Source organism: Bos indicus, chromosome 18 (assembly GCF_029378745.1).
Source record: "Bos indicus isolate NIAB-ARS_2022 breed Sahiwal x Tharparkar chromosome 18, NIAB-ARS_B.indTharparkar_mat_pri_1.0, whole genome shotgun sequence".
NCBI lineage: Eukaryota > Metazoa > Chordata > Mammalia > Artiodactyla > Bovidae > Bos > Bos indicus.
In genome coordinates this window covers 26,565,000-26,592,414 of record NC_091777.1, presented here as the reverse complement: position 1 = coordinate 26,592,414, position 27,415 = coordinate 26,565,000, and the positions used below count along the sequence as shown (strand labels likewise).

The 27,415-nt window shown below is 44.4% G+C and overlaps 2 protein-coding genes and 1 long non-coding RNA gene across 5 annotated transcripts in view; 2 read left to right on the top strand and 1 right to left on the bottom strand.

Moving 5' to 3' along the window:
- Window positions 1–5,902, top strand: part of CSNK2A2 (casein kinase 2 alpha 2) — a 35,274-nt gene extending 29,372 nt beyond the window's left edge. For 2 of the 3 annotated variants that reach the window (XM_019979451.2, XM_019979450.2), the window contains one exon: window positions 5,459–5,902. The gene's annotated coding sequence lies outside the window, so the exon portion shown is untranslated. Of the gene's footprint in view, window positions 1–4,104; window positions 4,324–5,458 lie in introns of those variants that run through there. The other variant, XM_070770667.1, reaches the window with a different exon arrangement.
- Window positions 389–13,509, bottom strand: LOC139177079 (uncharacterized). Its single transcript, XR_011561494.1, has 3 exons — window positions 13,300–13,509; window positions 10,345–10,481; window positions 389–6,451 (listed from the first exon to the last, which is right to left on the bottom strand). It is a non-coding gene; the product is annotated as an uncharacterized lncRNA (long non-coding RNA).
- Window positions 13,510–13,743: 234 nt separating this feature from the next.
- Window positions 13,744–27,033, top strand: CFAP20 (cilia and flagella associated protein 20). The gene is made up of 6 exons (XM_019980117.2): window positions 13,744–14,084; window positions 23,712–23,791; window positions 24,484–24,595; window positions 25,214–25,402; window positions 25,998–26,108; window positions 26,605–27,033. Exons 1-6 carry the CDS (start codon window positions 14,001–14,003, stop codon window positions 26,608–26,610), a joined length of 582 nt encoding a protein of 193 aa, XP_019835676.1. The 5' UTR covers window positions 13,744–14,000; the 3' UTR covers window positions 26,611–27,033.
- The last annotated feature ends 382 nt before the right edge of the window (window positions 27,034–27,415 follow it).

The following is a 27,415-nucleotide window of genomic DNA, read 5'->3' as shown; positions in this document are numbered from 1 at the left end:
TTCTAAACGCAAAGAAGAGTAAAGACCTAAAAGTCTGTCAAAAGAAACTCCCCAGCACTAGTCTACAGGGAGCTGCCATTGGGCAGCCTGACGATGCACATAGTTGAGAATCTGAGGGGCCTCTCCCTTTGGAATGCATGGGAGATGAGAGACTCGGAGTTGTTGTATATTTCCTTTATTTAACAGGAGACCACTGTTGAATTAACCTGTTGAAGTCAACAAGCTCTGAATATCTGACTTCCTATCTATTCCACTGCGGTCTGGGTTTCCTTTGGTGAGATTCAGGCTCAAGTTTTAGCAGTCTGAACTGACACACCAGCCTCATTTATGAAAAGGAGATACTAAAACAGTGACAGTATTTTTTTTTTCTTCTAAACTCTTTTACAGATTCATGTTTTATGTATTTTTTTTTCTTTTTTTTTTTTTTTTAACGACATGAGCTCTCTGGGAAATGTACCTCATCCCTGCCGTTTTCTTCTAAGTGTATTCGTTTGGGAGCAAACTGCAGTCACTCTCACCAGAGTCCCATTTGATGTCAGGAGGCATCACTTTAAACCTTGTGATGCCTCGGACAGGTCCATCTGTTCCATCAAAATTTGAATGCTAAGTTGCATAACTTGGAGCTTACTGTATGTAACCTTCGTTGATTTGCCTAACCTTAAAATCTTGTTGCTCTTTTTTTCATGTAGCTTTTTTTCTTTTTCCAGTCTTTTAAGGAAAACTTCATTTCCCAGCACATCCCTGTATGTGTACCTATTTTAATGCACATCTCTGAAACAAAGATTTTTTTGTTCACAACCATGACTAAAGCTGGAAAGTCAGTCTTCAGGGAGGGAGGATAAAAACATCCTGTTAGAATTTATTCAGGAAAGACAAATTGGGTGGCAGGGGAGGGAAAGTCCTCCTTTCCTACCCTTTACCCCTTTTTATCCCCATGAGAAACAGTTTCCCTCTGTAATCAGGGTAATCTGCATTTTTGAGCTCTTACAGGTATCCATGAATGTGTTGGCAAAGAAGAGTCTTTCTCACATGCAGAGACTGGTGTTATGTGGGCAGGGTCACCCGTAACCCAAGCGACCAGAGAGAGCAATATACATGGGACTTGGGGAGGTAGTGGAGCTGCTGGGACAGGTGTCAAAGATAGGGATCCATTGTGCTAGCCTTCGTGTTAAGCAAAGGAAGCTGTATTTTGTTTAAGAAGATTTGAAAAATGGGGGCTGATGTTACTCTGGGGACCTGTTATCAACATGGTTTGCACGCAGCCCCCTGACCCCAGCTGCAGAGCCATGCCACAACTGTGGGGACCTCTCACACTGGGCTAGAGCTCAAGGTGTCTACCACCACATCACACTTTAGGATTTCTTTATTAACTATTTAATAATGCCATACATTTTTATAAGGTTAGATTGTTTGAAAGCATCTGTTTACATTCCATATTCCAATAAAATTGTATTGATATTGGTAGCAGGTCCTATCTCTAAATGTAGGTTCTATTTTTGTCCTTTGGTCAGTGGGAACTTAAAATACAAACAAAACAAGATCCCAAAGCCAGGAAATGCATTCAGTTAAGGTTCTCAAACCAGTGCTTCCTGCCTTCATTGCACGTCCTGTATATTAATGTACACATTTGTTCTACCTGAAAATAAGAAACTGGACAGCACTTCTTGGCTGAACCTATATTGATATGGCAGGCAGCAACACACAGGTGTTTCAGATTGTCAGACACCTTCTGACATGCCCTTCTAGGCGACACCAAGCTGTTGGTTATTATTTATTAGGGAGATGTGCCACTGTGTGTCTTTCCTGCCCCACCCATCTCCTCTTTTGTCACCCATTCCCTTCCCCCACTCTTCTTTTTTTTCCTTCACGTCACCTGTCTGGACCAGGCAGGGAGAGCCTGCTGGAGAGTCTTGATGAAGTAGTAACCCTGCTTCTTTTGCTTGAGTCCCCCAGAGGCAATACAAGCATCTGGAGAAGGGTCGGGTGACTGACTTCTGCCTTTCTCTCTCTCATCAGGATGTAGTATGTGCAGACACAGCTCACCTGCCTGTCCTCAGGCTCTGTGGCTGCAGCTTGGCAAGGGAGTAATTGTTCCATTTTATGCATGCAGTTTACTTTTTCGCCACCGCTACTTTTTACCTCTGTTCATGCCTTAGACATAAAGCATAACTGAGTTTAAAATGCTCACTCCTTTCCAAGGCTGGTCTTGACACCCAACTTGTGGCTGGCTGACTATGACTGGTTCTTTCCCAAACTGAACTGAGTCTAGTCCAGACCTTTCCTCTTTTCCTAGCTCCAAAACCATTTTGTGTGCAGATGGACCTAGCTCCCCTGAGATTTTAGAGTCTTTTCCTGGATTAGGAAGCAGTCTTGGAAAATTCAAAAGACGGATGAGAGAGTGTGTGTGTGAGTCTAGTCTTATATCTAGACAAAGCTATGGTAGATTCACCCACCCAGTATCCTTTCCGGTTAGCATATTATTTCTTAAATTCATCTCAGTAAGTTTCATTAGACATTTTGTTTGCTTCATTACCTTATAACAGGTTAAAAGTGCCTAAGATAAGGATTTACTGTTTCCTAAAGAAAAGCAAAAATAATGTGGGGAACAGGGTAGTGTTACACTGTCATCTCAGGTACTGCCTATGTTCAAAAACATAGACCTGGCGTGGCGAGAACAGAAGGTTCCTGTGCCAAATACAGATGGGTGTATCAGAGGTTGTTGGCCACAAGTGGGTCTAACTGCAAGGTTTTGCTTCAGCTGAGAAATCCCATGGTGAGAGCAGAACTGATGAAGTGCTAAGATTTTCATCGGGTTTGCTTGCAGCTCACTCTCCCCAGGATCCTATCAGCTGGCCCACCCCTATCCTATTCTAGCCAGCGGTGGGTGACTGGGCGGGAGAAGTATACACGGAGTGTATAATGCAGACCAGGCATTCCCAGTTCTTCTTAGCACTCAGGGGTGTCAGTGCCAGTTCCATGAGGCGTGTGGACATCGGTCCCTCTGCTGGGTCCCCTCACAGGCATTCTTAAGCACACCAGTACTCATGAGGCTCAAAGCATGTGTATTCCCTTGCAGAGAAGGAAGGTACTCTCCATCTGATTGATTAGAGGAGACAGAAGAGTTTGTAATCCTTGGGGCAGGGATAGAGGACATGAGAGCGGGTTGTTTAAAGAAGACAGGGAATCAGTTTAAAAATAAAACAGTGCAAAGGTAGATCTTGAGAGGAAGGAACATGACTTTTGAGGGGTGAAAGCAAGGCAGGGCACAGAGTTCAAGTTCTGGAACACGCCCTGAGATGGGCACTCCCCCATGGGTTGGTTCCAGCGGGACCACACGGTGGTGCTCTCGAGGCAGGTGCTGAGTCCCAGAGAGAGCCCGCGGCCGTGGGCCTCCGCCTGCGCCTACTCAGGGAAATGACTTAGCTTCTCCCAGGTGCTGCTGTGATGAGGATGGAAGCAAAATCATTTGGGGACACAAACAATTGGAAGAATTTTTATATATGCATTGAAATGGATCTGAGAGAGCCCCGTCAACAGTCTCCTTTAATGCCAGTTCAGATTAATGATTCATCTAGAAACCTGTGTTACTGCACAAGCATACACAGGAGAAAGCAACCTGCCCTCCTACACATGAATAGGAGTGGATAGTAACTGATCAGCGTCAAGGCCATTGAGATGTAAACCCAAAAGCAAAAGCAGGGTCCCTTTGAGCAGACAAGCCAAAGTTTGTCAGTGAGCTGCTTAAATCTATGACTGAGTGACATCTTGTCATTAAAAAGTACCCCCAGGGTGGGGATGGGGGGGGGTAGGTGGCGAGGAAACATCTGGCTCAAAACCAGTAATAAATGCTTTGGAGCTATATGGATGTGTCAATGGAAATAACCCCAACCAGGTATTACAGAGGCTGGGGGAAGTGATGGAATGGGATTATACAGGTGATGCATACTTTTATGTAGAGACTCAACAATGTGCTGCAAATGTGATACTTAATCCTGAACTGCATGTATTGGGGATTGTGTTTTTTTTTTTTTTTTAAGTTCACTGAATCAATAAATTAACAGTTTTTCACTTGCTGGCTTTTCTTGCTGTAAATGGTGACTAAAGAGGTTGGGACAGAAATCTTGACACCCAGTGAAAAGCTTGAATAAACCTTCCAGAACCTCGGAGCCGACTGTCTCCTGTTTGCAGAAAAGCAACACTGCCTGGGTGACCACCACTTTGTATCACTAGATGACTGATGTATAATTTCTGTGCTGCTGCCCTTTAGAGGAAAGAAAAACGTCATGTGAAATCTGTTTTCATAAATAAAAATGTTGACAATCACCAGCCTTGCCAAGTGGGACACAAGCCACTGCCATACAAGGACCTTAAGCTTGTACTTCCTGTCTCTTGGGGGAGAGGAGGAATAAACCTGGAATTGAGAAGATGTGTGGGTGGGCGCTTGCAGTTAATCACCTTGGTGTGAAGACTCCTCTAGCAGAAGTGATGGAACTAGGGTGGTAGGGGGACAGTCCTATTTCTTGGTACTTAATCCTGAATTCAGGTACAACTCAGAACCCTGCTTGGGGTTGACTGTTTCGCTGCACAACTTTAACCCTTGTGGCAGTTTTCTGCATTTATGAAAGAAAACCTCTCCCCAGCCCCATTCCTTGCAACACAGGCAGGCACGTGCTGTTGTGTGGCCAATGGAGTCTTTTGTTACTGCCCTTGTTCTCACTGCTCCCTTGGTGGAATTGGACACCTGAAAATCATTTGCTCAAGAGTCATTTCTTTCTTAGCCTTATGCACCATTCAGCCTTTCTCAAACACAAAGCAGTTGAACCCTTCCTGTATCCAAAGAAAGTGGGTCATGAGATGATTCCGTATGACAACTTCTCAGGTGCACTGTCCTTCCATTACTGCCGGTACCATTCTGAGATGCTGCTTCTAGAATGCCACTGGCGTCTCAACCGCCCACTCTGCTGTGCTGGACATGGCAGGAGGAATGAGGTTTTCAGGCCATGCCAGACAGCCACTTCCAGGGGAGAGTTAAAAATACTTGAGCTCCCGTTTTGCTCTTTATTCACCTCGGGCCTTTCCCTGTGTAAACAGTCATCTGATTCTTGGTCCAAAGACATTCTGAGTAAACCTGGTCAGATCTAATGAGGACTCTGGAGCTGGGCTACTGAACTTGTAGCTTGGGCTCGCCCGAGATGGTCAAGAGTGATGCTTCTAGATGAGCATCCTGGACCTGAGAGCAGAGGAGGGGCCAGGACTGCCTCTGCAAGTGGTGATGGGAAAGGGTACTATTTGAAACCTGAAACCAGTCAGTCCTTACCTGGTTTTCCACATGTGCAAGTCAGGCTTGTAGACTATTTCCACAGCTCCCCAGAAGGGAGCCACTCGCCCGTGGAGGCCTCTCTTCACTCCCAGTCAGATTGATTAATGCCGTCTTTCCCCTCCTCCCGTCTCTCCCCAGGTCTGTTGCTGTTCCTCCCACTTTTCCATAAGCAGAACAAGAACCAAATCAAACGTCTTAACGTGTGTAGAGAGATCACGTTCCGTGAGCAGACACAAAACGGTGGCGGGTTTGGCGAGCACGAACTAGACCAACCGAAGGGCAGCCCACCACCGTATATCAAACCTCACTTCCGAATGTAAAAGGTTCTCACGCCTTTGGCTTCCTGTTGACTTCCTCCTGACCCAGAAAGCATGGGAAATGTGAAGGGTATGCGAAATGGTTGTTGGTTACTGTTGCTCCCCTGCGCCCCTGGTTCGTCCTGTGGCCACCTGTTTTTCCAGCAGACCACGTTAACCAGCTGACCAGACTCCAGTGGGGGCATGGGGTGTATATGGCATGACGGGCGGTTACATATTATAATTTTAAAAGTATATATTATTGAATAAAAGGTTTTAAAAGAAACGTATGGTGAGTTTTCAGTGTGGAAAGGGCCATTAAATGAGACCCCATGGCCACAGAGGAACAGAGTGAGATAGAAGAGCGTTTGAGCCAGGTTCTAGCCAGAGGGAGGAGGGCAGTTTCCAGGACAGATGAGAAATGAAATAGGTATGTGAACCCATCTTGGTGATGGGGCACTGCAGGTGATTCCAGCAAGACTTCGCAAGCCAGGAAAGCGGGCCTTGCCTCGAACGCATTCATCTCCCTAGACCGCTCCTTCCAAAGCAGGTGAGTCACGCAGCCGTTCAGGTGGCAGGTAAACATTCTCTCTCATGAACTCAGGAAGCTGCCTTAATCCCTGCTTTGCTTTCCACTGCGCATGTTTCAGTATTCCATTCCATCCCCAAATTCTGTCCACCCTGGCCCCCTACTTCAGAAAAATCTGACCTCAGAGGCTGGTTCAGTTCATTGACCCAAGGTGGGGAAGGAGTCAGATCTTGGGTTCAGAGCATCCTGGGAGAAGAAGAAGCCCATCAAAGGTGAAAGAAAATGGAACAGGAGCTCCAGACATGTCTGTTCAGGGAGAAAATGAAACCACAGTCAAATTTGATGTGTATCTTTCACTTTTTTTCTATGCATTTACTAACACTTTGAAATTAAAATGGATTTTATCAGAAAGGTAGATTTTACCTTCTTTTTCTGCAACTTGTGCTTTCACTGTTAGCATGTATAGATCTACCTCATCCCTTTTCGTGGCTGTATATTATTCCATTGTGTAATGTACCATAGTTGAAGCAGTCCTTTATGGATAGACTCTTACCAATACTATTGCCAGTATTGCTGCAATGAACAAATTTACACAATATTTTTACACAGTCTGTATGTTTGTGAGATAAAATCTTAAAAAAAAAAAGAATTACTGTGCCATATGTTTTTCTTTTTTCTTTTTTTTTTATTTTAGGAAGGGCATTGTTCAGAAAAAGCAGTCTTCTGTTCCCTTCTCTCACTGGTGTAGGCTGGCATCATGATGCCTTAAGCTATGGAATTCTTGGGCTCTGTCAGGCCTGCCCAGGGCCTATGAACTTTCCAGAAACCTACTGGATATTTGAGACTTGAAGAAGGGGTGTTGGCTCTAATATAGAAAGTTGCAAAATAAAAATAAGTGTAACTAGATGTTACTCCAATCCTGTGAACTGAGAATTCAGTATTTTCTTTTAAAAATATTTTTTTCAGGAATTTTCTGGTGCGTCAGTGGTTTATACTCCAAACTTCCAATGCAGGGGGAGTGGGTTCAATCCCTGGGCAGGAAACTAAGATCCCACATGCCTTGCAGCACAACCAAGAAATAAAATTTTAAAACTGTTATTTTTCTCATGATAATTAATGATGAGTCACAGAATATCATGAAATAATCACATAATTTCAGAATCAAATTCTAAAGTTCTTTTCTCAAAAAATTACAAGGAAAAGTTATCTTAAATATGAAAAATGGCTGCCTTTTAATGTTTGAAATGCTATGGAGAAACCTTCAAAAGTAAGAATGCAGAGAGGTAGAAATGTTTTAAAATATTCCTGGCCAGAGGGGACTGGATGGTGGAATGCATGAGCAACTCTTTGCAGAATCTTCTGCAAACTTAATGAGCATCTCAAATGCATTGTTCTAAGTGAAGAAGCCAGTATCAAAAGGCTAGATGATTCTGTTTATATGACATTAAGGAAAAAGAAGCTTCCCTGGTGGCTTGGTGGTAAAGAATCTGCCTGCAATGCAGGAGACGAGGGAGACGAAGATTTGATCCCTACGTTGGGAAGTTCCCCTGGAGGAGGGCATGGCAACACACTCCAGTATTCTTGCCTGGAGAATCCTATGGACAGAGGAGCCTCGTGGGACACAACTGAAGCAACCTAGCACGCACGTAGGCACAGAAGCGGTAAAGCTGTTGGTATGGAGAACGGACCCACAGTTGCCAAGGGTTAAGGTTGGGGGTTGTGGGATTGGGGGGCTTGACTGCAAAGGGACAGATAGCATGAGGGAATTTGAGGGCGATGTATCCTAAACATGGTGATGGTTATATGACTTGGTCAAAACCACACCCAAAAGTGTACATTTTAGTGTATGTAAGTTTAAAAATAAGTTTTCAAAAATAACAAAAATGTGCAGAGTCCCAACACAGTCCCCTTTGAACTTCTGAGATTAGCAGGAGCTTCATCTGTCCAGCACTGGCTCTTTTACCAGTGTCTTCGGATATAACCACTGGAGCTAGGATTCAGCGGTCTGCCAGTTGAGCACCTGTCATTCAGGTGCTCTTCCATCTTTGCTCCCAGCTAAGGGGTGACTCCAGGCACAACTTCTCATCTCATCACTATACCTCCCCGTTCCCGTCAGCAAGGAGGGGTGAAGAACAGACTGCCCTCCAGTGTGAGGCAAGTCCCTTGTGTCCTTTACTGGCCAGGTGCTTGGGGTTCTGGCCTCAGACTGACATGAATAGATGCTGTCCACTGGTTTTTCACAAGTAACTAGGGCTTTTGTGCACTAATAGGGATTTTTACATTTCCAGGTGGGTTTTTTTTAATATCTTAGTTATTAAACTGTATGATTAAAAGTCTAATTTGTCTTGTGTCTTTACAAATCCTGTTATAACTACCGACTGCTTTGTTTTGTATGTAAATCTGAACATTTATTTTGGTTCATCTTTGATCGATGTTCAATTAATTCAAAACTTAATGGGATAAACCAGCAGTCCCCCAAATTTTTGGCACCAGGGACCGGTTTCATGGAAGACAATTTTTCCATGGACCGGGGGTGGGGGGTGGTTTCAGCATGATTCAAAAGCATTTTTTACACACTTTATTTCTAATCTAATGCTACCACTGATCTGACAGGAGGTATCCGTACTGGTCCGAGGCCCAGAGGTTGGGGACTCCAGGGTTAAACTATACACGTTACCCACATACTTAATCTAGTTTCCTTAGACAGATTGAAAGTAAACCACATGTTTAATCTGTTTGATTTGCATAAACACTTCCCATAGTTTATATGAAAGACCTAAAATCTGCTGAAATCTTCCTAAGCATTCAAATACTAACATATCTAAGTCTAAACTCATAGATTTAATCAATCAAAATCTTTTGAACATTGTTTACAAACTTAATTAAACTTGCATAGCATTTTAAAATTATAATTACAGGTCTAGTTTCAAATTCCTTTAAGCATTTCAAATTAAATTCGAAGTACCAGATCCTCTAATCCTTTAAATGGGTTAACTATTTCAAATATCTTAAACAACAAAACATCACAATAATCAGAAATGTATTCCTCTGTTTGACATGTATTACTGACATTGTGTATTTGATCTACTTCCCATAATCTTGTATTTTGACACCTATGCCACCAAGGTGAGATATTCTGTCTAAACACAGGACTCTAATTCGTTCATGGCCAGAGATTCTGAGCTGGGCACAGAATTGGTTGCTGCTTCTGCAGTGGTTCTACCCTCCTGCTTGTATTGGGTTAGCCAAAAAGTTCATTTGGGGTTTTCCCATACAAGCTAATGTATGAAAAACGCGAACAAAATTTTTGGTCAATCCTATAGTAATAGTAATGGGATTCTCAAGACCACCTCATATCTTTTCCCTCATGCAGTTACTTTACTTTTACATCCTCTGCATCTTTTAATGGCCTGATTAACCTCAGTTGAGCTTCTGCATACACTACTTAGATTGTAAGTACTACCTCATTAAATTCTGCTTTTTTTCATTTATTACTTTTTAAAACTGACTCATCCACCTTGCTCTAATCATAATCATTGAAGGAAGCAACATATCAAGATTTTTCATGTATTTAGTCCTTAGCTTTCTTGATGAAGAGAAAACAATCTTGAAGGAATAGAGTTGACCCTTGAACAACTTGGATTTGAACTACAGGGTTCACTTATATGTTGATTTTTTTCAATAATAAATACTACATGATCCACAGTTGGTTGGATCTGAGAATGCAGAACTGGCGATATGGAGGAAGCAGTCTATACAGAGGGACAATTATAAGTTACACACAGATTTCTGAGGAGTGGATTGGTGACCTTAACTGTGCTCTTCAAGGGTTGACTGTATAGTGTTTAATGCATGTTTCTGTGAGAGAGATAGGTGATTTTAGGTTAAATTTGTTCTACATTACTTTGAAAAGAAGGCAACGTCAGAGGTAACCATTTAGCACTAATCCATTCATTCATTCATTGTGTGTCTGTCATGCTGGTACTGTGGTAGGTGAGGGGATACATGCCCAGAAGACACAGTCTGCCCCCAGAAGGAGCTTGCCGAAATCAAGTCTACAATAGGAGCAAACCCTCTCATTTATGTCCGCCATATCTTTGATCAAATCATCAAATCATCTTAGCCAAGGCTATGATCATAGTAAACTTTGAACCCCCACATAAGGAAAAACTGAACACAGTTTTCACGTGGATACTCACTGAGAACGAGTAGTTAAGAGAAGCAAGCACTTTCATTTTCTCCATCAGCTTGCTCGATTGATCTTGTTGGGTCCCTTCCAAGGCCCTGACAGGGGCCTTAGAAATTTATTCAAGTAGTTCATATGATTTTGTAAAATCTGCAAAGGTAAGCAGAAGATTTGAGTCTCATCAAAGCTGGATCAAAACAGAATTTCCTTCCCGTCAGAAATAAAGTCAATAATGCAGGGTATATAGTTAAACATACCACATGTTTTTTCTCCTTTTTAAACTTACAAAAAAATAAGACTCATACAAAATAGAACTGATCAATCCCTCTGTTTGGAGGGCACAAATAAGGAGCAGTACTACTAGTACAAACAGCAGCACATATGTGGGTAAAGTTGCATGTTTTATGAACCATCAGTCATGATTCAATTCAGTTCAGTTCAGTCGCTCAGTCGTGTCTGACTCTTTGCAACCCCATGAATCGCAGCACTCCAGGCCTCCCTGTCCATCACCAACTCCCGGAGTTCACTCAGACTCACATCCATTGAGTCAGTGATGCCATCCAGCCATCTCATCCTCTGTCCTCCCCTTCTCCTCCTGCCCCCAATCCCTCCCAGCATCAGAGTCTTTTCCAATGAGTCAACTCTTCGCATGAGGTGGCCAAAGTACTGGAGTTTCAGCTTCAACATCAGTCCTTCCAATGAACACCCAGAACTGATCTCCTTTAGGAGGGACTGGTTGGATCTCCTTGCAGTCCAAGGGACTCTCAAGAGTCTTCTCCAACACCACAGTTCAAAAGCATCAATTCTTCGGCACTCAGCCTTCTTCACAGTCCAAATCTCACATCCATACATGACCACAGGAAAAACCATAGCCTTGACTAGACGAACCTTTGTTGGCAAAGTAATGTTTCTGCTTTTCAATACGCTATCTAGGTTGGTCATAACTTTCCTTCCAAGGAGTAAGCGTCTTTTAATTTCATGGCTGCAGTCACCATCTGCAGTGATTTTGGAGCCCAAAAAAATAAAGTCTGACACTGTTTCCACTGTTTCCCCATCTATTTGCCATGAAGTGATGGGACCGGATGCCATGATCTTCGTTTTCTGAATGTTGAGCTTTAAGCCAGCTTTTTCACTCTCCACTTTCACTTTCATCAAGAGGCTTTTTAGTTCCTCTTCACTTTCTGCCATAAGGGTGGTGTCATCTGCATATCTGAGGTTATTGATATTTCTCCCGGCAATCTTGATTCCAGCTTGTGTTCATTCTAAGAAACACCTGGAGTAACAGGCAAATTTGGCCTTGGAATACGGAATGAAGCAGGGCAAAGACTAATAGAGTTTTGCCAAGAAAATGCACTGGTCATAGCAAACACCCTCTTCCAACAACACAAGAGAAGACTCTATACATGGACATCCCCAGATGGTCAACACCTAAATCAGATTGATTATATTCTTTGCAGCCAAAGATGGAGAAGCTCTATACAGTCAACAAAAACAAGACCAGGAGCTGACTGCGGCTCAGATCATGAACTCCTTATTACCAAATTCAGACTTAAATTGAAGAAAGTAGGGAAAACCACTAGACCATTCAGGTATGACCTAAATCAAATCCCTTATGATTATACAGTGGAAGTGAGAAATAGATTTAAGGGCCTAGATCTGATAGAGTGAGTGCCTGATGAACTATGGAATGAGGTTCATGACATTGTACAGAAGACAGGGATCAAGACCATCCCCATGGAAAAGAAATGCAAAATATCAAAATGGCTGTCTGGGGAGGCCTTACAAATAGCCGTGAAAAGAAGCGAAGCGAAAAGCAAAGGAGAAAAGGAAAGATATAAGCATCTGAATGCAGAGTTCCAAAGAATAGCAAGAAGAGATAAGAAAGCCTTCCTCAGCAATCAATGCAAAGAAATCAGTCATGATTAAGAAGACTCAAATATCCTATTCTCTTAATTACAAAATGATATTACAAAACTGCCTTAAATAGAAGTGGTCAGTGTATGCATGCTGTCACTTTAGTCATGTCTGACTCTTTGCGACCCTATAGATTGTAGCCTGCCAGTGTCCTCTGTCCATGGGATACTCCAGGCAAGAATCCTTCTCCAAGGGATCTTCCTGATCCAGACAACTAACTCAAGTCTCCTATGGCTCCTGCATTGCAAGATTCTTCACCCCTGAGCCACCGGGGAAGCCTGATCACAGTAGGCACCACAAAACTTGGATGCCCCACCTGGTGAGTTCTGAAGACTTTAAATATAGAACAGGATTTGGACTTTACCCAGGGTCGGAGAAGGCAATGGCACCCCACTCCAGTACTCTTGCTTGGAAAATCCCATGGACGGAGGAGCCTGATGGGCTGCAGTCCATGGGATCTGAAGAGTCAGACACGACTGAGCAACTTCATTTTCACTTTTCACTCTCATACATTGGAGAAGGAAATGGCAACCCACTCCAGTGTTCTTGCCTGGAGAATGCCAGGGACAGAAGAGCCTGGTAGGCTGCCATCTCTGGGGTCGCACAGAGTTGGACACGACTGAAGCCACTTAGCAGCAGCAACAAGTTAACAGGAGAAGAGAATGTTGTAGGCTGACTGATATGGAGCCTGGAAGGAAGGCTGGAAACAGAGGGACTAGAAGTTCATACACTAGAGGCTGAGTGAATGATGGTTTCCAACATTTGATGTTTCTTCCACACTTGAAATATCATAGTTTATGTCTTTTAAAAACGGTTCTAAGAATTGATTAAAAAAACAAACAAACAACTGTTGATTCAACTCAACCAACTTTATTTTAATTGCATTAATGTCTGCATTTAAAGTTCAGACCTTCTTGTTTCTAATCACGCATTTAAGGTGGTAACTTTTCCTCAAGGATTGCTTTGACTTCATTCCGCGGGTTATGCTGCATATTCATAGCGACCCGGTCAATAATTAAAGCAATGATGCCTATAAGGCGTTCAGCACACTTACTGCGTAATACTGGTTAGCTGCTTTAACCTTATCCTGTACTCGGCCAACAGGCAATTATTTGTTAGTCTCAGGACTCCAGGTCCTGCCTTTCCCCACTTTTTTTCCGCTTCTAACTCCTCCTAGCCCCTAGTGGGCGGAACCTGGGCGGAACCTGGCCTTCACGCTCTTAGACTCCATCCCCTCCAGGTTCCCTTGACACCACGCAGGTGCAAACCCATTCTGTTATCCTGTCTCCTTCCGCTTTCTAAAAGCGGCTCTGGGACAACGATGGGAAAATAGTCCCTCGGCAAGGGCGTTCTATTCCCAAGGAGGCGGCACTAGGGCGGGGCTTAAGAGCGAAAGGAACAGGAAGTCCGTAATCCCCGTGGCGGGATTGGGCTCTGCGCTCTGAGGGGGCGGGCTCAGGTGAGCGGAGGGATTCATCGCTGGCGGCGGGAGGCCCGCCGCCTCCATTTAAGGAGGGGAGTGCGGTGCAGGCGGCAGTTGCTGTGGTTTTCCGTGTTGGTGTGGTTTTGTTTTCTTGGGAGCGTAGCTTCACGGACTTAGCGTCCCGCGTCCAAGTCCAGGTGTCTGTGGCCGCCGATCTGGACGTCAGGGGCTCAGCTTCCCTTCTTCGGACCAGCCAGCCCCCTGTTTTGCCTTTGCCAATTGGTGCCCATATTTAGGTCGGCTTTGGCGAGGCTGAGAAGGCCGCCGGCAAGATGTTCAAAAACACGTTCCAGAGCGGCTTCCTCTCCATCCTCTACAGCATCGGCAGCAAACCCCTGCAGATCTGGGACAAAAAGGTCAGGGACTGAGGGCGGCGGCGGGGCGAGGTCTCGGGGCTGGGGCTGGGGTGGCAGGTAGCTGTGACGAGCTGGGGCCTGGGGGAGGCCCGGCGATCTCTGCTGTGCCCTGGCCCCAGCCTGGGGTGATTGAGGCGCGAGGTGAGGGCATAGTGTAAGCAGCGGAGGTGCATTGGGGTGGGCGTGGCTGGAGTTTAAGTGTCCTACGGCCGTGGTGTGGACCAGTGTCTCTCGCCGCAGACTTGACGGACATGCGGTTCTTTAGCTTCGATTTCCCCACTTACATGGTGGGGTTGGTAGTACCCATCTAACAGTGTGAAAAGCGTCAAGTCACATGAGGTTGCTTTGGGAAAGTGCAGATGAAAGAAACTGCTGTTCACTGATTTCACAAGTATTTACTAATATCCTGTGTTGTGCCAGGCTCTGTGCTGGGCACTGGACACAGAGCCATTGTCCCAGGCTCCCTTATAGAGGCACAGCCAGAACTCGGTTATGTTTGGGTTTCATTCATTTGCTCCCTTCCTCTCACTGATCCCAACGGAGCCGGAATTCAGTGGTCTTTGGCACCTGCTCCACACTCACTGTGACTTGGGGTCTGTGCTGTGCCTTCAGTGACTGATCTCCATCAGGAAAATTGTAAAATGGTGACAAGTCTTGTCTAGGTTAACGTGCTCAAAGCCAAGTACAAGCCTCATCGTCTTTATTCAGGCATCCACTGGGTGATGCTTCCACTGACTCCAGAGGATGGTGACCCTGTCCACATTCTAGAGATGTTGATTAGGGGGCATGTGTGCCTAGCAATCTATGAGTTGGTTCTCACTTAACTACTGTGCTATTTCCTTTCTTATGCAAATTCTCAGTTTTCTGTACTCTTTTTAAAATAAAAGTTAATATAAAGCACTCTTACCATGGAAGACAGGTGACTTAGTACTGCACTCCTCCAAGGAAAATGGAGAGAGGTGGTATGTTGAATGCTGTTTTTATAGAGAAGGATGTGGGATCATCTAAATAAGCAGTTTACTGGCAATGAGGCCAACAATCTTGGATTTCATCTCAGAACAAGTCCTTGTTTTTGTCTTCCCACATCCACAGATGAAGGTTTTTCGGCCACAGAGAGACTGAGAACACAGACAGCCTTCTTTCTGCCTGTTGCTGCTACGGAATTCTTTATTCTGAGAGCAGCTTTTGGGGTGGTGTATTCACAGTGTCATTTTTATAAGACAGTTGAAAGATCTGAATGTAACGAGTTTGGCCTTATGCATGTGTGAGAAATCTGACCAGCTTCTCTTCTTTCACAGTGATTCTGTCCCCAAACTACATCTAATGCTGGGAATTGCTTTTTACACAAGAAAGCGGTTCCTTAGTTGCTTTCCTACATTACTGAGTTTGTCAGTTCCATGGTTTTGTTCACATTGGATTAAAAAACCTTGTAAACTCTGAAATTGCACCTCTACAAAGAGAGCTCAAAATGAGTGTACCTGGGAACTTTGTAAGCATGATGGCTTCTCAGCTGTTGTGGTGGTGGTTATTTAGTCGCTAAGTCGTGTCTGACTCTTTGCAACCCCATGGATTTTATAGGCAAGGATACTGGAGTGGCTTGCTTTTTCCTTCTCCAGGGGATTTTCCGGACCCAGGGATTGAATCCATGTCCCTTTCATTGGCAGGTGGATTCCTTACCACTGAGCCACCTGGCTTGCCTTAATTGTGGACTGTCCAAAGTCTGGAGAGAGTGGATTGTGTGCCAGTTGAAACAAAAGTGTCAGTAGGAGACAATTGAAATAGAGAATGGGACTTGATGTAGGAGAAGAGGTTTTCAGAGCAGGTCAAAGAACTTAAGTCCAATTCCAGTGTTAGAAAGGCTATTAAGAGTTCTATTAAGTGAAACTTCTATCAGAGTTGCCTTTTAACCCTTCTGGGCTTGATCTTTTGTGGTATGTTTTATTTTTCAAATGCAGTTTTTTGACTAGCCAACATGTTTACATACAGAATATAAAAGCAGAGTAACCATAGTGCACTGTGTCCCTTAACAACGCCACTAGAGGTCAGATGGTACCTTAATGACATAAACGTGTGTGAAAATATTGTTAGATCAACTGGCAGGGCTATGTGGAGTAAATTAAGCAGACATTTTGGCAAAGAAAACCTTTAGAGGAATTCTCATTTTAAGAGAAATTCTTGTAATAGGGAGTTAAATGTTTCTACTCTTTTTATTTAGATTGAAAAAGTGTTTATCTGTAAATTTTTCCCCTTGGGTCAAGGGAAGGAAAGGAAGGAAAAAAGGGAAAGTTTGGGGCCAGATCCATAGGCTTTGGTATATGTATATGTGTGCCTTTTCTCAGCTATATTACGAAGTCCTCAGACAGTGTTGGGAATCCAGTCCAGAAGGGGAAACGCTGGGAATTGATATACTTAACAAGGATTTATTGAGCAACAGCTAAGTGAGGCATTGAGAAGATTTGGAAAGATAGAGTTAGAGAAGACATTTTCCCCACTCCCATGATTCTGAATAAGGCAGAGTTATAATAAAGAAAGGAAGGATAGTCCACACTTACCTAGAAATGACCCTGCCTCCTGCCAGTAGGTGCATTTTGGCTATAACTGCCTGTTTTTAGTTATTACATATTTTGATTTCACAAAACTTTACTATTCTCCTTCCCGAATTTATAGAGAGAGTTTCTGTCATTTGTTTATAGTGAAAAACAGTCTTGGAAAAATTAGGTTTGGTTTCTGTTTAGGCTCTGTGTCTTGTGAATGTGAGAAGTGAATGCCATAGTCATACTCATTTTGTGGGTGTGGATACATTTACAATATCTGCGTTTATCTGACACACTGAAGTTAGCCCTTCCCCCATGTCATCCTTCAGCTCTCAGCTTAAACATTATTTCAGTGGGAACTTCAGTTATGTCTCGGGTGTGCTCCTGTGGTGTTCTGTATCACACCGTATGGCAGTTGCCTATTTACTGTATATCTTCCGCTAGACTACAGGTTCCTTAAGGGGAAGACTAGTATCTCACCTGGAAACCCCAGTGCTGGGTGTTGTCGGACACCTTGAATTTGTGTCCTGGCTCTGACGTAATGTCCTGTGCTGTGTAACCTTGAACAATACTTCACTCAGTTCTCTCATCTTGTAATAACGCCACCTGCTTCTCCTGGTTATGATGATTAAATGAAGAGGTATATAAATGCTTAGCAACAGTTAGGGCATACAGTATTAAATAAAGCAGGGAACTGAGGCATTTGCTCAAGAGTAAAGGAATAGTTTATAACTGAGCCCAATATTCAGATGCCTAGAACAGGAAGTCCAGTAAATTCAGACTTCTGAAATTAGGATAATTTAGTCATTGTGCCATGGCTTTCCCAGTCCAAAACCTTAACATGGCTCTCAGGACACATAGCCTGTGGGCTGGTACTTGCTTAACTAGCTCTCCAGGCTCACCTCCCCATCTAGCAGTGACTTCCTACTGAGCTGAAGGAAGCCTTTCAGCTTCAGGCTTTTGCACTTGCCGGCCCCTCTGCTGGGACCCACTTCTTCTTTTCCGCCTTTATTAGTCTTAGGTCACAGCTCAAAGGCATTTCCTCAGGTTAGGTTAATTTATATCCACTTCCATTTCCTTTTCATCAAACTTGAAATTAGTTTCTCAGGATCTATATTCCTGGCTGAATGGTAAGCTTCCTGATAGAGACCTTTGTAGTTTTTCAAACCAAGAATTTAGGAGAAATTAGGGGCTTTCCCGGTGGCTCAGCAGTAAAGAACTCACCTGCAATGCAGGAGACGAAGGTTTGATCCCTGAGTTGGGAAGATCCCCTGGAGGAGGGCGTGGCAGCCCACTCCAGTATTCTTGCATGGAAAATCCCACTGACAGGGACAAAGGAGCCTGGGGGACTGCAGTCCCTGGGGTTGCAGAGTCAGACACTTCTGAAGTGACCGAGCACACACACACTGATGGCTTAGGGGGTAAAGAATCCACCTGCAATGCAGGAGACACAGGTTCAATCCCTGGGTCGGGAAGATCACCTGGAGGAGCAAATGGCAACCCACTCCAGTGTTCTTGCCTGAAAAATCCCACGGACAAAGGAACCTGGTGGGCTACAATCCAAAAAGTCACAAAGAGTCAGACAGGACTGAGTGACTAAACACAAACACATATCAGGGATTTCTTAACAATCCCTTAACTTCTGGGATCAGCAAATACTACATTATTAAAGGGCTCTTTATGTTTAATGTAAACATTACTTCTGATTTGTAAAGAAAATACCAGGAGATTCCATTCCCACTTAGACCGGTGTAAAACATATAACTTTTAGGCTTTACCAGCAATATCCTTAAAGTCTGCTACATGAGATTGATAATTCATAATAAGCGTCTCTATCTTTCTTTCCTCTCATCTTGTCTTTTTCTCAGCTGCTGCTGATCCTCCACATTCCCAGAGGATTAGAACCATAGTTTTTGTGGTTGTTGCTGGAAGATATTAGATTCCCATTCAGTTCCTAATTTTAAAAATGAATGAAGGCTCTTTGCAGAAAAAAAAGTCCCCACACCCTAGTTTTTAATTAGCAAACCGTGTTAGCACACGTTAAATTAATGCAGTTTCCAATAGTAGACTTGAGAGCGTTTGGACATGAAAGTAGTAGCACTTTTTTTTTTTTTTTTTTTCAGACTATCCCTGAGTCAGTCTGAGGATGTTCTTCATTATTCCAAGTGATAGCTTTTACTGTAATTGGGCAAAGGCCTGGGTTTTACACTTGCCCTTCCAAGGCATTGTTAGGAAGAGACTGGTTATGGTACACAGAATCATCTTTACTTTAAAAGGCTGCTTGTAAATGCAGAGTCGCCTGTCTGCTGTTTGGTTAGTCCCTGTTAAGTGCCGCAAAGGGAGAGAAGCCTTTGACCCGCTGGCGCCTGCAAGGCCCAGGCCTTGAGACCGCTATGCCCAGCTCTCCCCACAGAGGTCTCCCTCTGCCTGTTTTCTGACTTAGAGCCCAGCCCCTAGCTCAGGGTGGAAACTTTGCCGCTGAAATGGACAGCTCTAAAGGCTTAATGTAAATTGGAACATGTGTCATTAAGACTAGGATGCCAGATGGCCCAAGGGCTCAGCTGTCTGCCACGATAAGTGGGTGGGGCCAGAGAAGAGAAAAGTGGGAGTAGGGAGTGGATACAGCTCCTGTTATTTTTAAAGCAGCATTGGACAGCCTCCTCCCCATCCCAGTAGTATTTTCCCCGCCTCAGCGTGACCCTCCTCCCTGGGGCTTACTTTGGGAAAGAAAAAAAATCAGTGTTCTTTATTAGTTGCCCCAGCAACCATGGAAAGCCTGGGAGAGTGATTGCAAAAAAGGGCTTGAAGGCTCCCTTTTGCTGTCTGCAGAGGCTGAGACCCATTCTGATGGCTAATTGCTAGTAGCCTGGGGTTCTGAAGCTTCTAAAGTACCTCCAGCTCATGGGTAGGGGTGGGAGTGGGGGTAGGAGGGGAGGTGTTCATGAAATTAAAAAATGTAAGATTGGCTTTATTTTTTATTATTATTATTTTGGAGGAATGAAACACTTATAAGTCACACTGCAGGAACCTGTCATGAAATAAAAAGAATTAGCAAGTCAGAGGGCTTTCCCGGTGGCTCAGTGGTAAAGAATCCACCGGCAATGCAGGAGATGCAGGTCGGATCCCTGGGTCAGGAAGATCCCCTGGAGGAGGTAATGGCAACCCACTCCAGTGTTCTTGCCTGGAGAATCCCATGGACAGAGGAGCCTCGTGGGCTATGGGTCCATGGGGTCGCAAAGAGTCTGACATGGCTGCAGCTACTGAGCACACACTCACAGCAATTCAGAAACAAAAGATACTTTCTAATTTAGATGAAGGAAGTAAAATAAAACCTACTTTCACCACGAGCAATAAATGCCGCCTCTTGCGTTTTATCTTCTTTTCACAGCGAGGCCTGCCTAGTGGCCTCTGAACTGGAAGGAGGTAAGGAAAGGAAGTTGATACTTTCTGAGGCCACGTATCTTATTATCCATGTTTGTCAGAAGCTGGACTGAGGAGGGGGTTGCTTCCTGGAAGACCTTGACAGGCTAAGGCAGTGACAGGCAGATTGCCAGGGAGGTTGGGAGGCCTTGCCCCAAATTGACCACGTCTCTTTCTCCTTTGATCCTAGTTTGAGAGCCTAGAGAAAGGTTTTGGGAGGTTTCCTACTCTTTAACTGCTCATATCTCTGGTTAATTGCACCCATCCCCACTCCACTCTTTTCTTCCAGTGAATTTGTATCTATAGTGCTTAAAACTTAATGAAGAAGAAAAATCATAATTCACTAAGAAATTAATTCAATTTGATTTTAAGGCTCTGGCAGCTTGTGATATGACCGTACCTGTGCTTTTCTTCTTTGAGGATTGAACTTTGCTCTTGGGCATAGCTCTATTTAGACTCTTCTCACCACTGGGCAGGTTAAAACTCTAGAGAAACTGGTGGGTATTCCTTCAAAAAAAAACTGCCTTTTCTCCTCTGGGTTTTTGAGTTTTTATGGGCTGCATTAACTAATTTTGTAAGAATTAAGTTTGTGAGTGTGGATGTTGATGTGAAAGAAATTTCTCTTAAGAAGCTCTGACAGTCCAGCTTTAACTTGCCTCCGGGCCAGAAGTCTGTAAGAATACACAAAGTCTGTTTTGGCTTTTAGTCTGTTGGCTTCTGCTCGCAGTATAAGGCATTGTTTTCTTCTGTAAAGACCTGAGTGGTCACATTTACTGGAGTGAAGTCGTATGCTGTAAACTTTGAGATGGGCAGAAGGCAAGTTTCCTAACATTTCCTCCCTGTGTAATCTGGCAGAATTTTCTGAAGTTGAGGGAGGCTTCCTGTCCACTGTGATCTGAGAGACCATCCAGGATGTAAGATCTGAGGTCACGCTGCTTCTTTTTTCTTTTAATTTGGCTGTGCCAGGTCTTGTTTGCAACACCAGGGACCTTTCATTGTGGCATTCGAACTCTTGGTTGGGAGTTCACATGTGGGATCTAGTTCCCTGATAAGGGATCGAACCCAGGCAGCCTGCATTGGTAGTTCCACTCCTAACCACTGGACCACAGAGGTGGTGGTCCAGTGTGACCAGGAGGTCACACTTTTAAACAATGTTGGATAAATTGCAATGTGTTGCCTTTTAGCAATAGTAGTTTCTGGACCCTGATTGCTTAATTCTTTGTTTTTACCCATCTGTTTGGTTTGTTGCATTCTGTACCTTTTTAAGAAAGAATGAAGTTACTCTTCAGAGAATAATTAGTGGTGTGTTATAAAATTAGTGGGGTACTGTCAGTTCTTATCAATATGACTACATCATATTATATGGAAGAATTTCTGGATGAATTCCTCCTTTACCAGCGAGTCAGCCTGATTTTCCACAGCAGCTGTGGGCTAGCAAATAGAGGAGGAATATTGCCACTTTGGGAGCATTTATGTGGGGAATGAGGTGGGCAGTGTTGGCATGGGCTACACAGATCCAAGCCTTTGTGCTCTTAATCTCCTCTGGAAAGAGGCCCGGAATTCAAAGCAGGAGGGCACTGGATGTTGCCAGCTTTGATTGAGCTTCAATGTGGTGTCTGTGACTTGAGAATCCAGAAATGCTGCCTTGGCAGAGACCCGGGGCCCATGCACCCAGCATTCTGTTTCTGACAATGGGTCCTGAAGGGTGATTTGTGGGAAGGCATTCTTGATGCTGGCAACTGCACTGTCTTTGCGATATACCCTGGGATCTCTGGCCTCCCATAATAGTCCATGGTGGATATGTCATCCAGGAATTTTTAAAAAACCCTCCTTGAATCTCTTCAGATGTGCCAACTCTTAGCGTGACAAATTCCAGAAGTCAGCAAATATTTGAATGCTTAGTTGATGCCTAGCAGAGTAGTGAGCATTGTAGAACATACAGTGTTTCATGCTCTATCCTTACCGTTGTGCTTATACTTTTTGGAGGCGACAAAATTCAGTTACATCTTGCAGAAAAAGATGGGCAGTAATACCCAAGGTCACCTGGGGAATACCAAGCACACCACAAGTGGATCAAATTCACAGTAAACGAGCTCACAGAGACTGAGGTCTCAAGACAGAATGCCATGTTACCAGTAATCCATGTTGAACAGTGTAACTGTCAGAGTCAGTGCGGTATTCTCTCCCTATACGCAAGTCTGATGGCGAGCCACGTGATAATCACTGACTGTGACGGCGCAGGCAGCCGCTTTCCCTCTACCCATTAAGAGACCATGTGCTCACCTTTCCGGTGCATGCAGTTCTAACCCTGCTTGATCTTTTTCATGTGTTAGTTAATACTTTCAGCCTGAAGAGGCAGCCCCATCACAGAAGTGCCTCCGTGTGCCTCTGTTCTGTCCATCTACAGTGCTTGAATGTAATACTTGAAGATAATTGTGCTTTCCTAAATAATTTTTGAGAGGAGGAGTCCATACTGCATATTGATTCCTCTCCATCATATACCCCTACATATGCCACAAACAGTGCAAAACAACGCAGGGTGAGGTGCTGAATCACGTAGTCTGGGCTGCATGAGCCAGAGAAGCAAATCAGAGAGAAGAGAGGTCAGTGTAGGCTGACAGTACTAAAGAAGGCGTCTGTGTGTGGCTCAGATGGGACTTGAGGTCATACTTGAAAAAGTAGAAACTTAGGGAAAAGAAGATATGGAAGCGTGAAGTCAGAGTAAACCTCGGGGAATAATATGTTCACTTTTGGGTTGCCACCCTCCCTGTCAGTGACACTCAGCATTTGACCTTTCTGGCCAAAGAACCATCTGTGTGAGGCAGTATCGGGCAGTGGAAAGCCTGGCTGTTACTCCTGCCTTCCTTACTTAGGGCTTGTCATCTGCACTCCCTGCCTCTCAGTGTCCACATCTGTCAAGTGGAAACAACACCAATGACCTTGTGATTTTTTTTTCCACATTTATTTGTTTGTTTAATCTTTTGGCTGCACTGGGTCCTTACTGCTGCTTTCGGGCTTTCTGTGGTTGCAGCGAGCAGGAGCTAGTCCGTGCAGTGGACGGGCTTCCCATTGTGGTGACTTCTCTTGTTGTCGAGCACAGGCTCTAGGTGCATGGACTTCAGTAGGTGCAGCACAGCACGTGGGCTCAGTTGTTGCAGCTTCCGGGCGGTAGAGCCACAGGCTCATAGTTGCAGCTCATGGGCTCAGTTGCTCCACATCACGTGGAATCTTCCAGACCAAGGATCAAACCGGTGTGTCCCCTGCATTGGCAGGCAGAGTCATATACCAGGGAAGTCTGACCTTGTGATTTTTGTTGTCGGTCTTATTAGGACTGAGATTGCTGTTGTTGTTAGGAATGTTCCTAGTGCTTAGCAGACACTTGGTAAACATTAGCTACATTGAAATTGAATTGATTTCTTTGGGAAGAAATTGGTCCTGATTTATAGATGGCCCAGCTATCTGCAGTTCCTGTGGTGGGTGATTGGGCCCTATCTAGAGGTAATTGCGTGGCTTATTTACATAGAAGCTTCAACATATCATGTCACAAACTTCTGTGTTAATGCCTCTTGGACTACTGTAGTTTTCTTTAAATAGTTGCATTCAGCCTTCGAAATCTTAACAAAATTTTTGCCAAATATTTCAGTACTCACCAGTTTAATTTTCTCCCTTGTAGGTACGAAATGGCCACATCAAAAGAATCACTGATAATGACATCCAGTCCCTGGTGCTAGAGATTGAAGGAACAAATGTCAGGTAGGTTGCCAGCCTGTTCTCCCAGAGACGTTGTATGCCCAGAGGCAGCACATCACAGAGGCTGATAGCGGGGACTGCAGAGCGAGACTGTCCAGTGTGAATCCCGCTCTGCTGCTTAGGGCTCACCCTGGGCAAGTCACTTTATCCCTCAGGCTTCAGTTTCCTCATCTGTAAAATAGGAATAAGAACAATACATCTTCCTTAGAGAATTATTGTGAAGATTAAATAAGTGAATATATATAAAACCTGCTTAGCACATAGTAAGGGCTATGTAAGTCTTAGTTATTAATATTTAACCCCAGTGTTTTCGGGGGGAGGTTGAGGGTGTTACCAGAATCACCCAGTGGGTGGTCAGTGTAGTTTTCAGTGTTACAGTGGTCTTGGTTTTGGTTTTCTTTCACTTAATAGTTTCTTAGAACAGAATTAAATCTTTTCTCACTGGAAGAACTTCATCCGATCTGCTGGCCTGGCTTTCGCTTTTCAGATACTTTCTTCTTGGTATCTAGCGCTGTGTTAAGCTTTTGTTTCAGAGTCTGGCACTTTTTTTAGAAGCATTAGCTTAACTTAAGGGTTAAGGGATCTTTGGATCTTTTAGATCTGCTTTCCAGCTTACCTTATTGGGCTGTTACTGCTTTGCCTATCACAAAGGAAGAGGCTGGTGGTGTGTTTATTGGTGTTTCCTCTTTCTACAGCACCACGTATATCACATGTCCTGCAGACCCAAAGAAAACACTGGGAATTAAACTTCCCTTCCTTGTCATGATCATCAAAAACCTGAAGAAATATTTTACCTTTGAAGTACAGGTAAGCATATGCATGTGAATCTGTACACTCTCGACTATACCAGAGAGGTGGCTGGTCAATTTATGGGAAAAAAGTAACCGTAGGAAAGTATCTTTATCCTTTTGAATGTATTCTTTTCTGCCTCTGCTGTACACTTGATTCTGCCATTATTAATATGACATAATTTCAGTATTAGTAATCTGAGTTTCATGCCAAGTTTTAAAAGAAGCAGTAAAGCATCCAGAAAATCTAATCAATAGTTCAAAGATTTCAAAGCTTGAGGATTGGAAGAGTATCTATCTGGGAAGTTACTATTTAATATCAGGCTGGCTATTGTTGGTCTCTAGTCTAGCATTTTTAATTTTTCAAAGGGAAGAATGTTTATGGAATCATGCTATGGTCTGAGGGCCTGATGCATGTGTCATATGTCATAAGCAGCTGATGTCGTCCTGGCAACAGACAAGATAAACTCACTATTTCCGGGCCATCTGCATCCAGTGTGACCCATGTGGGTCTGTTTATTCTCCCTTGGGTCTCAGCCTTGGGAAACCAGGCTGTGGGAGTTTCAGGTCCTGGTCTTACCAAGGTTGTTTGCTCCAAGATGGAATTACTGTGATTCTTCCTCTCCATATTTCGTAGGTACTAGATGATAAGAACGTGCGTCGGCGGTTTCGGGCAAGCAACTACCAGAGCACCACCCGGGTCAAGCCCTTCATCTGTACCATGCCCATGCGGCTGGATGACGGCTGGAACCAGATTCAGTTCAACCTGTCAGACTTCACTCGGCGGGCCTATGGCACAAATTACATTGAGACCCTCAGGGTGCAGGTACTGGCTCCTTTTCAAGAGGGAGCCCCAGATGGGAGAGGGGGCTGCACTCTGTTTGCTCCGAGCTTGTGACCTAGGTGGCAGAACTCTGTGGCTTTCTGGCTAGAGTTCCCAAGTCACCGTCCAGGGGGCTTTAACCTCAGAGGCTCAGGACCTGTTCAGGCATTGGCTCAGCAATAGTAGAGAGTGTGGGGGTGATGTAGTCACTAAGTTGTGTCCAGCTCTTGCAACCCTATGGACTGCAGCCCACCAAGCTGCTCTGTCCACGGGATTCTCCAGGCAAGAGTACTAGAATGGGTTGTCATGCCCTCCTTCAGGGGATTTTCCTGACCCAGAGATCCAACCCACACCTGCATTGCAGGCGAATTCTTTACCGCTGAGCCACCAGGGAAGCCTCATGGTGGAGAATACAACAAGCAACATTTCCCTCTTGTCAGAATCTCTGCCTAAGCCAAGCTGAGGAGATGCCAAAGAGATGACGCTTGTGACAGCACCATGCAGGGTGAGGGGGCTGGAGGAGAGTCAGGAAAAAAAGGAAGACAGTCATTATTTGCCTCTTACTTTAAGAGACTTATTTTAAGTCTTGCATCCACAGATCCATGCAAACTGTCGCATCCGACGGGTTTACTTCTCAGACAGACTCTATTCAGAAGACGAACTACCAGCAGAGTTCAAACTGTATCTCCCAGTTCAGAACAAGGCAAAGGTGAGCCGGCTTTCCTCAGAGGAAGGCCAGATAGTGAGTTGGAGAAACTGTGTCCCCGGAAAGGGCTCCGTTCTACAAGGTCAGGTGCAGACCCTCTCTCTGTTGACATGGAGTATGGAGGGCCTTTACATCAGAAGATCTTAGGCCTGCTACCAGCAGGGAGTCAGGAATAATCCCATGAGCTGCTGCCTCACCTCCGTGAAGTGACCCTGCCCCTTTGGGGGGCATCCTGCTCCTTCCTGCTCCCAGGCCTTCCCTGAAGAATATCTTCCATCTGAACCTCTTCATCAGCCCCAATTGTTATCAGCCGACCCCTCCCCTCTGGCACAATGACGGGCGCTTCTGGGCCTGCCCACTGCTGACACGTATGCACCGCCCCGTGGGCCAGCATCCCCTTGAGTGTCCCTAGGGGTAGGGGGTCGCTGCCATTGACCATCTGTTTTCTAATAACTTAAACTGATGCATTTGTTCTTTTTTTTTTTTCTTTTCCCTTCAGCAATAACTGGAACGCAGCTCAAGGGATAGACCCTGGATATGACTCTTAGTTTAAAAAGGAAACTATCTGGAGGACAATGCAAAAAAACAGATATTTGTATTAGTTCACTGTGCTGTGGTTCTTTTACCTACTGTTTGGCGTCCCTCGTCGTGGACGCCAGTGACTATGCCATGCGTTGTAAGTACAGTGAGGGATAAGCCGTCCTTTGATACGTGAATGCTGGAGTGTATCTCGCTGCCTGCCTTGATGTGTAGGGAGAGAGATTTACCACGAACTTACAGAATTAAAGATGGTCCCGTAAGGCAGTTTCAGACCGATATTTCTTCCTACGGTTTGTTCTTTCTTTTATATGTTATCTAAATATATGTATATGCTGTGTAGTGCTCATAATCTGGAAATGAATAAAATGTTATATTCTTGGTTTGTAAATTTGTTCTTGGTTTGTGTGTTGGTTTTTTTTTAATTGGTGACATTTCTCTTTCTTTATGGTATGAAAATAGAACTCTTTGCGAAGAACATCCCATACATTCATGTGGTGAAGTAGCTTGCAGTAAGCACTGAAAGAACAGGACGTCTATAGATGCTGATTTGGAACAACTCCCAAGATAAACTAAATGGGAAGAAACATGAATAGCATATCACCTAGAATCATCTTATCCTGGGGGGGCGGGTCTCAAGTGGAGCTTTAGACAAAACGGCGCATGTGCCAGATTGCTCTTAAACCCCCTGGGAAGGGGTCACGTTGAAGCCTCACCTGCCCTTGTGTGACCATCAGCACGTCCAGTGTTCCTCAGCACTGGAATGGATCACC

Coding starts and splice junctions, on each gene's coding strand:
- CFAP20 (XM_019980117.2), top strand. CDS start 14,001: ATGTTCAAAAACACGTTCCAGAGCGGCTTCCTCTCCATCCTCTACAGC. Junction 14,085..23,711: donor TGCAGATCTGGGACAAAAAG/GTCAGGGACTGA, acceptor TCTCCCTTGTAG/GTACGAAATGGCCACATCAA. Junction 25,403..25,997: donor TTGAGACCCTCAGGGTGCAG/GTACTGGCTCCT, acceptor TTGCATCCACAG/ATCCATGCAAACTGTCGCAT.